We start from the raw sequence: 10230 nt of genomic DNA, 5'->3' as shown, positions 1-10230 counted from the left end.
CGAATGTCCTCCCGTGTGCTTAAATTCCAAACACCCCTTGAGTGTTTTAAAGAGTTGTTCTCGTCCATAATCACGGTCCTCACCAGAGTAAGTTCGCTCCTCGTGCTCAAAAGTGTGTGTTTGTTGGATATCCACTTCATCAATGGGGCTATAAATGTTTCTAGCCTTCCTCCCGGAAGTACTTTGTCATTATAGACGCCACTTTCCTCGAGGATAAACCCTTTTTTCCTGTTAGTCCTCTTCAGGGGGAGACCGTTAGTGAAGAGGCTAACACATCTACATATTTTGTTCCCATAGACTTTCTTCCTGAGCCTATTACTGTTACAAATGACCATGTCCTTCCTACGATATATGTGCCCTGGATAACCTACTACAGGAAGAATCTTAGAAAGGAAATAGTTCCCCTTGTTGCTCCACCAGAAGTTGTCCAAGATTCAAAACTGGAACCAGCTCAAAGTACCTTTGGGGTGATGTGGTTGAGGGTGATGTGATTAATATGATGAATTATGATGAAATCGAGATTGGGTAATGAGGTATCAGGTGATACACAGGAAACTGAAAGCTTACAACAGAAGGATGAGCGTGGCTCTCACAACTAGCCTTGTACTAACAAACAGGAAAAAAAACCTAGTGAGTATTATGCTACTCTTGATTTGCCAATTGCCCTACGAAAAGGAACTAGATCGTGTACCAAACATTCTATGCAGAGTTTCTTGTCCTGAAGTAATCTATCTTTGGGGTTCAAGGCCTTTACTACCAACCTGGATACTGTGGTGATACCAAGCAATGTGCAATAGGCCATGGAAGTTCTTGAATGTAGAGTTGTGGTTATGGAAGAAATGAGAGCGCTTGAAACAAATAAAACTTGGGATCTGGATATACTTCCTAAAGGCCATAAAAATGTCGGGTGTAAGTAGGTGTTCACTGTTAAATACAGACCTGATGGGACTCTTGATAGATACAAGGCTAAACTGGTTGCAAAAGGGTTTACTCAAACATATATGGTAGATTACTTAGAAACCTTCTCTCCACTGGCGAAGTTTAACACTATTCAAGTTCTCCTTTTAGTTGCCATAAATAGAGTCTAGCCCTTATATCAACTGGATGTAAAGAATACGTTCCTGCATGGTGAGTTAGAAGAAAAGGTCTATATGAGCCCACCTCCAGGTTTTGAAGCACGGTTTGATAATCGAGTTTACAAACTAAAGAAGTCTCTATATGGCTTAAAGCAGTCTTCGGAAGCTTGGTTCGATAGATTCGCTACTTTCATTAAGTCCCAAGAGTTTGTCCAAGGGCATTCTGATCATACCTTGTTTACTAAGAGATCGGCATCAAGGAAGGTAGCTGTTCTGATTGTCTATGTTGATGATATCACTTTGTCAGGTGACGATACAGGTGAGATTGTCAAGTAAAAACAGATGACGACAGATGAATTTGAGATCAAAGACCTTGGTAGTATGAGGTATTTTCTTGGGGTGGAAGTAGCGAGATCAAAAGAAGAAATATCCGTTTCTTAATGAAAGTATAGTCTAGACTTGTTGAAAGAAATGGGAATGACTGGGTGTAAACATGTAGATATGCTGGTGGAAGTCAATGGCAAGCTGGGAGATTCTGTCGAAGATGTTCCTGTAAACAAGGAAAGATATCAACAACTTGTGGGGAAATTGATTTACTTGTCTCATACAAGACCTGATATATCATATGCTGTCAGTATGGTTAGTCAATTTATGTAGGCTCCTTATGAGAGACACATGGAGGCTGTTACCCGGATTCTGAGGTATTTGAAGTCTACTCTTAGAAAATGCTTGGTGTTCAGGAAGCATGACAAAAGGTGCATTGAGGCCTACACTGACTCAAATTAGGCAGGTTTTGTCATAGATAGAAAGTACACTTTGGGGTACTATACCTTTGTGTGGGGAAATCTGGTTACCTGACGAAGTAAGAAACAAGGCGTCGTTGCTAGAAGTAGCGCTGAAGCAAAATACAGAGCTATGAGCCTGGAAATATGTGAAGAAATATGGTTGAAAAAGGTTCTGTTTGATCTTCATTAGGATAATCATGGTTCCATGAAACTTTACTGCGATAATAAGGCTGCTATCAATATCGCCAATAATCCTGTGCAACACGACAAAACCAAATATGTGGAGATTGACAGGCACTTCATGAAAGAGAAACTGGACAGTGGCAATATATGTATTCCCTATATTCCTTCAAGTCAACATATTGCTGATGTTCTCACCAAATAATTACCAAGACAGAATTTTGACACCTGTGTTAGCAAGGGGTCTTATTGATATCTATGCCCCAACTTGAGGGGAGTGTTGAAAAATGTTTTTTTACCTTAAGGGAATTTTTGTCTTTTTACATGATGTCTACTGTTCTAGGGTTTCAGTCTTGAGACTATTTATATCTGAATCTGGGTGCTTTGTACTGTGTAACAAAATTAATAAGAATTCTCTATCGTGGTTTTTTCTCCTTGTTCTAGGGTATTCCAACTAAATCTTGTCTTCTCTCTTTTCCTCTTATTTTCCAATAGTAAGATACATAGATTCTTACAATTGATTGTTTGGTAAATTGAACTTCAAACTTAGAAAAAGTAACTTAGTATTATTTGGTAAATTGATGTATGTTTTAAAAGTGATTTAAACCAAACATGCTATTACTATCAATATTTAAATATGGAAATTTATTTGAAAATTTATAGAGCACAAAAGATTTATTAAACATAAATTAGGCTAAATTTGTAATTTAACTTTTTCTTTTCAATATCATGATTGATTAAAATTGGAAATACTAAAAATTCTGGCCCTCCATCAAATGGTAAGGATTCCTATGCCTGCATGTTCATTAAAGAAGTCACAAGAACTGGGAAGAAGATTGCTTGCTCAAATGAGACAAAGTCTTTTAAAGAGTCCATAACTTTGCAAGAGGGAAGCAAGACAAGAACAACTCATTCACACACATTATTTTCCAAAAGCAGATAAGAAAACCAGCCAATATAAAGGTGACTTTTTTGCAATTAAGCAACTTAATTAGTTCAATGTTGTGGTTGTATAAAGATGATTTCCAAAGGTACATAGACTTACAAAAAGGAACTTCAGGTAACCTATTACCAAGCCAATCCGAGCCAGATAAGGCCACTAATTACCATCTAAAAGATCGATGTTTCGATTCCTACCCTCACAATTTTTTGGGCCCCCCCAAGAAATGGGACAAATATCCTATTCTGAAATATTCTTGATGGCTTTATCCTCTTTCATAAATACTTTTAGCTTTCTTCTTTAACTGACTGATAAGCAAAAGAGGAAAGCTTCTGATAGAACTAAGATGAACAATCTCCATATTGAACAAAAGTAAACACTAAACACCTGTTCCATAAGTTGTGGCTTCTGAGCAAATGGCAATTCACCATTCCTGATCCTCTGAGCACAAGCCGCGCGACAAGTTCAGTTTCGTATTTGGATCGTATCAACAGTGTTAATACCACTAAGAAAAATACCCTAAATGAAGATCTTACCCTCCATCTTTGCCACAACAAAAGACAACATTTTACCCTTCACAAAGCTTACAATACTAGAACAACTTTCCATCTTTTCACATTCCTGGCTCCGGCTGTAATTTCTTCTTTATCAGAAGTCGGAACAGAAGAAAAATAACAAGATCGCGGAGTGTGTTGAACAAAGCGTTACACAGAAGAAGCAAGCCTATAGCAGGAATACTAACTTAATCATTCTGCTTCCTTTCTTTCCTCTCTAAACTTCTTATAGATATCACCCTTGTAGAATTTCCAAGTTCGAAGGACCAAAATGAATGAAACAACACAACCGAACACGGTTGCAGCAGAGATTATAAGGAAAGCTAATCTGTAACAATGGACGCCGACACAGGCTAAGTCTCTACCAGCAACACTTTTAAGACCAATGGCTGCCATTTGCTTTCTAGCCTCTTGGTCGTATAAATAGCCAGCTACTTTCACATTGAAAATGTATGAGCCAACTGGGCTAGCAATGCCGCTTATGCTATACAAAGTTGCATAGTATTTCAAGCCAAATAATTCAGAAACAATGGCGAAAATCAACGGCCATTGTGCACCAAAGCAAAATCCAATGATCACTGAAGCAAAATAAAGGGAGGTTGGGACTCCAAAGGAAATTAGAAGATGACCAACACAAGAGAGAAGAAGCAGAAGAGTGAGGAACAAAGGGCGAGAGAAGTTATACTTCGTCCATAAGAATTCAGAAGCATAACCCGAAAATGCTCGACCGAGAAAGCCCCATATACTCACTAGAGAAGTGAAAGTAGAAATGGTATGGGTTGAGTAGCCAAGGGAGCTGCCTATTTGACCCAAGTTGTCCATTGCAGTCAAAGTCCCACCAGCCCCACAAATTGTAGCAACAAACAGAATCAACATATCTACACTGAAGATTGCTTGCAAAATGGTGTAGTCCTCTCCCCTTTCCGGCGGTCTGAAAACATTTTCAAAGCAAGAACTTGAAGAATTTGAAGGTCTAGGCAATGGTAATTCAGCTGGAGATGGGTCTGGTGGAACTGGAAGCCAAGAAGTTAAATCCACACCTTGCAATTTCCTCTTCCTACTGCTGAATTCTTCTCTTATAACAACAACAAGGGGAAGAAAAAGAAAGGCTAGGAGAACAAACGCACAACCCAAATACTGAATTCTAGTAAACATGAGTTCATTTTGAATAATAATCAAAATCATGAGGAAGCCAGCAAGACCAAGGGAAATGTAGAGCATAGAATAGAAATTTTTTAGATCATTGGATTTGAATATTGGGTTCACTTCCACTACTCTAACAATCCGAAGAAGCAGGAAGGATACAGCAGTAGGCAACCAAGCAATAAGCAAGATAAAATCCTTAGAATCATCCCCATAAAAAGCATGGTAAATCTGAGTCAAAATTGCCCCACTTAACCCAACAAACCCTTTCAATAAACCCAATACATTACCTCGATTCTGAGGGAAATTCTTCACAGAAGGGATCAAAGCCCCTGTATTAGCAAAGGTCTGAGAATTGGCACCTAGGCATATAAACAAACACATGGCCGGCAATTTGGGTTTGGGGATTCGGTGAGTGACAGAAAGCCAGATCATGAAATACCCAAAGAAATTCATCACCCCACCGATGAAGAGAACAACCCAAGGCGGAGTAATTTCAGTGATGAGGCCGGAAAAGACTCCGACATTGGAACCCAGATCCTTAAAGAAGCCGATAAGGTTGAGAGTGGTCTGATCGTAATTCAAGGAGGATTTGATGTCGGCGGAGTAAAGTGCGAACATGTAGGTGGCGCCGGAAACGGACATGATGAGTAAAGACGCGAAGACGGTGAACCATCGGCCCAGTAGAACTTGGACGACGAAATTCGTCATCGGTGATAGTCTTCTTCGTCCAGTTCTGATGCTGAATCTTGCGCTTTTCATAATTGCAGGGCATGGAATTGAAGATCTTATAGAGAAATGGGAGATGTGATTAAGGGAGATATTTTGCTAAGTTGCAATTGAAGTTGGACTTTGGAGTGGAAGGTTGTGTTCACATGGTGCAAATTGGAAAGCGAACGGAAGGGAAAACGAAAACCATATCTTCTTCCTCTTACTTTGTCTTTCGTTTTTTCTGTTTTTTTGGTCAAATTTTAAATAACTTAAAAAAAACCGTTTCGTTAAATATTTAAATATTTTGTAAAGTTGGTGAGTTAAACACTCCATTTATTAATAAAGGTCAAATATGTTTGAAAATTTTCAAATTTTTTTTATCTATTAAATTTATATTTATTAGATTTTTTTAAATAAAATATTAAGGTTAGAGTTTTCTAACACTAACATATTTTGAGTTATGCTCATTTTACCATATTTTATTGGAGTTCAATTTTTCAATTTTGTATATAGGAAAAGATCCGTCTTTCTTTATAACAATCTTCCGTCAGATTCTACCAACTTATGATAGCAATCTTGAGAGAAAAGATGAAATTTCTAATTTGGATAGTTGGTAAAGAGTTTGAAATTTTATGTAAGTGGACTCTCATGATGTAACATAAGAATACTTTTTCAATAGTTATACATCACATCAAATTGTTTAATTATAATTTCTCAAAATCATGGAGAAAGATAAATAATTTATCTAACCATAATTTGTACCACCTAAAAAATTGGGTACAAAAGAGAAAGTGTAAAAGTATTTTGAATTTTTCCCTAAAGTAAGTTAGAACTATAAAGATTATTTAAGTGAATCTTATTAAATCATATAAACTAATTTTATAGTCTAATTTAATTTGGTATCGGAGAATCTTGATTTGATTTTTTTTTAAAAAAAAAACGTAGTAGGAGAATATTTGATTTGAAAATAATTTTAATCACATGCAAACATCATCAAAAAAGGAGATCAATTAAAACCATAATCAGAGATTAAAATCACATCAATCTTCTAACTAATTTTTCTCATATTGAAATTTTATTAAACCGATTTCTACTCATGTCTAAAGCATTTTTATTGAATACTAACAAAGAAGAAAGGAATCAAGAAATTAGAAGTCGAAAAAAGGAAGGAAAAAAAATCAAATCCTTTGGGAGAAAGTTCATAGTTAATCGATGAAAAAGATGAATAATGCAAAATTAGAAAGCAAATCGTAGCTGTAATTCAGGCGGAAGAATGAAGCTGCAGATGATCACACACAATCCGTGCTATTAGATGATTCTGTTGTTCTAATATCATCAGAGGATCGACAAAAGTACCAGACGACTGATCTTCATCAATTCCATTTTTTATTTCATTTGCCGTTTCTGGATACTCGATTCTAATATCATCACGGTCTTCGATTTTTAATTCCATCAGTTTCCGTGAATTCTCCGATACAATTTCCGGTAGATCACTGAAGGATTTGTTCTCGATTGCCGGAACTTCATCTCCGCCGTATGAAATTCCGGCTGCTCGCTGCAGTTTTTTGAAAAGAAACTCATCTTCTTCCTCAAGAAACCTGTCGTCGTCTTCTTCTTTCTCAAAAACTAATCGGACGACATAGTAACAATCTCCTGGAAAATATAATTCACAAACGCGATTACCGGTAAGTTCTTCGTCGTTGTCGCTCTGTTCATCTTCGAAAGTTTCTTCATCATAATCATCGTTCTCGTAATCTTCGTAAGTTTCTTCTCCATCGTCGCTGTAGAAATCGCTTTCTAATTCTCCTTCTTCTTGCTGCGAATCTTCATCAGATAATTCATTCACTGGACCAAAAGCTAATTTGACGAGATAATCATGGTTATCTTGGGAAAAGTATATTTCGAAAACACGTTCGCCGTGTTCGTTCTCTTGGCCGCCGAGGACTTCGCCATCGACTTCAGGCGAACAATAAAGATCTTGTTGCTTCTCGGAAGTGGCGTCGGGAGGCTGATTATCAGCCAGGATATGTCCATAACGCAAACACATTGGCGGTAATTTGGAATTCTCTCCTCGCCTTCTGATCGCACCAGCAAGAAACTTCTCGCCGTCGTCAAGATCGGCCGAGTGTACGGCATCGTAGGGCTCCACTCGAGGCATCACGCTACGGTCTGCCATGGATTCAGCGTTATCTTTCTTCCTCTGTGCTTCAAACTGATGATTATGGGGATTCATATATTTATACTAGGAATTTATCCACAACTGCCCTCAAATTCCGAAAAGATATTTTTAAAAAAGTTTAAAATAACATTTTAGTCCTAAATCCATGTGATTTTAATAAATCTTAATTTTAATATTTATAATTAATTTTTATTAAATAATAACAATAATTTTCATTCAATAAAAATACAATATATAGATATGTTTCTAAAATTTTAGAAATGTTAAAAGATAATAAAAAGTTTTTGAAAAAAAGTCATCTATAAACTAATATGAGGGACCAAATTTATGATGCTTAAACAAACAAAAACTAAAATTAAGATTTATAAAAAAAAGTAGGTTTAAATATTTCTTTGGTCCTCAAACTTTAGGTTTTTGTTCATTTTGGTCTATGGACTATCAAAATATTCGTATTTTGTAAAAATAACCATTTTGGTCCTTTAATTTTCATTTTTGTTTCATTTCTAGGGATTAAAATGGTCACTTTTTTAAAGTTTAAAAAAGTTGATATTATATTTGGGCTAAAGTCTAATTGAACTAAAAAAAATAAGCTTAATTTGACCCAAATGTCAAATAAGACCCAATCCAATTGGTTGGGCCCAAGAGTCAGGTTAGATGTCCAAAAAACCCATAGGGTCTGGACCCATCCTGAACGGGGCGGGGAATCCCCGAATACACGAGGAATGGAAAAAAAATTCGTTTGCAATTCGGGGCCGGGGACGAAAAATATATTCCTGGACCCCGACCCCGCCTCAACCCCACTCTGCCCCGACTTTTGTATATAAATTATAAATTTATATATATATATTGTAGACTTTGTTAGGATAATTATGGAGATTTTAATTATTTTAGTTTGAGACTTTTAATTCCTTGGATGTTGTAATATTTAAGATATGATGTTCTAATTGTTGAATTTTAATTTATAAAAATTATGAGAATTTAGCATTTTTATTATATCTTTTTAAATTAAGTGTATCTTATTGTTTTTATTACCAAAATTGATAATATTTTATTTAAATGAAAGATGTATTGGATATGTTTAAGGAATTGTTAAAAATATATATTTAATTGAAATAAAAATATTGTTAGAAAAAAATGATGGTGAGGAAATCCGCAGGGACGGAGAATGGAATAGGGGGCGGTGTCACATGTCGCTCCGAACCCGTCTCCTGAGCCCGAGGAGAGGTGTGAGGGACTGCAGATACCACCCTTTTGTGATACCTACTACCCATCTAAACCTCAACTCTCATTATATTTTAAGTCAAGTAAATAAACAACAACGGATTGATTAAGCTCATTTTATTACAACAGTGAAATGTTTATATAATTCCAATACTTCAACTACAAAGTTTACATCAACAACTCTAAAACCCAGAAGTGTGACTGTGGCTGTGGCAGACCTTGACCTTAGTAGCACCCTGGAACTTATCACCTTTTGCTACCTGGGAAGGAAAACATAGAAGAAAAGAATGAGCTTCACAAAGCTCAGTGAGTAGTAAGCAATTTCTAGAGTATATTTCAACTCATAAATAACAAGCATATCATATATACGAGGTTAATACTCAAACCTCAGCCTTGAATGAGTCTGATCTCAAACTCTACCTACACATGGTAGATAGTTAGCTGATACCGATCATAAATGCTTACTCTCTTGTGTTCCCTTTGTTTCCTGTATCTTCTATGTCCTCTATGTATACATAGCTCCCCACTTATGGGCTCAGAAGCTAGGCCTACCGGCTCTCTGACCATCCCATACGAGGTTCCTCCCACAGGCTAGGGAGCTAGACCTCTCGGTCCCCTGACCATCCCGTGAGGTTCCACTCAGGGCTCAAAAACTAGGTCTATTGACGCCCTGACCATCCCGATCACATAATCTCACTCTCATGCTAATTATTCATTCATAACATAAGCATATATATAAACTCTCTAAGATATCCTTAATACTTAAAGGAAATTAACCACTCACCTTGGTCGGGTAGGAACCTTCCTCTTAGAAGTTTCTTGGTTTCCTCGGGCTCCCTTTTGAATTCTAAAATCCAGATTCAACTCAAAGCTCAGATTACTCATAGTTCTAAGCCTTATTCCAAGATACTTTCTTCTACAAACAGGCTCTAAAATGTCTTAGAAAGCTTACCTTAAAATATTAGCTCAGAACTCCTCGTGGTTTGGCCGGAATCATCAAAACATCAAGATTGGCCCAAGCTTACGCGACAGCTTGACAATTCTGTATTTTCCTCACTCTCCAGTCGATTCCTTAGCAGTTTCTGTCACACCCCCACCAGACCACCTTCTTAGCTAGAGAAAGGCGTGATTGCGAGTTACGCACTCTTGGGCTGCACTTACTGCCTAATACTTCGTTTGCTGGAATTACTCCTGATAATTCATACTTTTATGGCAACGGGACATTTTAGGCCCATATTTATTTACTCAGAACTAATATGTTTGGAGTTATCAAAACTGAATTTACAAGTCTCAAACCCACAAACCTAGTCCATATTGAATGAATAATAGTAACATGTGTACATATTAGCAGTAACCACTTAGCAAACGGTTACAAGTTTTTGGTCCTTTAGTGGCAGAGCGACGCAAGCTTCTTCGAGGATTTGATCGCTACCTGCGGGGG

General features: G+C 37.0%; 2 protein-coding genes across 2 annotated transcripts; both read right to left on the bottom strand.

Moving 5' to 3' along the window:
• Positions 1-2866: 2866 nt before the first annotated feature.
• Positions 2867-5606, bottom strand: LOC120073920 (protein NUCLEAR FUSION DEFECTIVE 4-like). Its single transcript, XM_039026839.1, has one exon. It carries the CDS (start codon positions 5438-5440, stop codon positions 3728-3730), a length of 1713 nt encoding a protein of 570 aa, XP_038882767.1. The 5' UTR covers positions 5441-5606; the 3' UTR covers positions 2867-3727.
• A 1044-nt stretch (positions 5607-6650) lies between these two features.
• Positions 6651-7622, bottom strand: LOC120073532 (aspartic and glutamic acid-rich protein-like). The gene has a single exon (XM_039026371.1). It carries the CDS (start codon positions 7620-7622, stop codon positions 6651-6653), a length of 972 nt encoding a protein of 323 aa, XP_038882299.1.
• Between the last annotated feature and the right edge of the window lie 2608 nt (positions 7623-10230).

Source organism: Benincasa hispida, chromosome 3, assembly GCF_009727055.1.
Source record: "Benincasa hispida cultivar B227 chromosome 3, ASM972705v1, whole genome shotgun sequence".
NCBI lineage: Eukaryota > Viridiplantae > Streptophyta > Magnoliopsida > Cucurbitales > Cucurbitaceae > Benincasa > Benincasa hispida.
Note: the sequence above shows the minus strand (reverse complement) of the source record. Positions and strands in the feature narration are given on the sequence as shown.

Bases quoted from the DNA above. Each gene is read 5' to 3' on its own strand.
- LOC120073532 (XM_039026371.1), bottom strand. From the start codon at position 7,622: ATGAATCCCCATAATCATCAGTTTGAAGCACAGAGGAAGAAAGATAAC.
- LOC120073920 (XM_039026839.1), bottom strand. From the start codon at position 5,440: ATGAAAAGCGCAAGATTCAGCATCAGAACTGGACGAAGAAGACTATCA.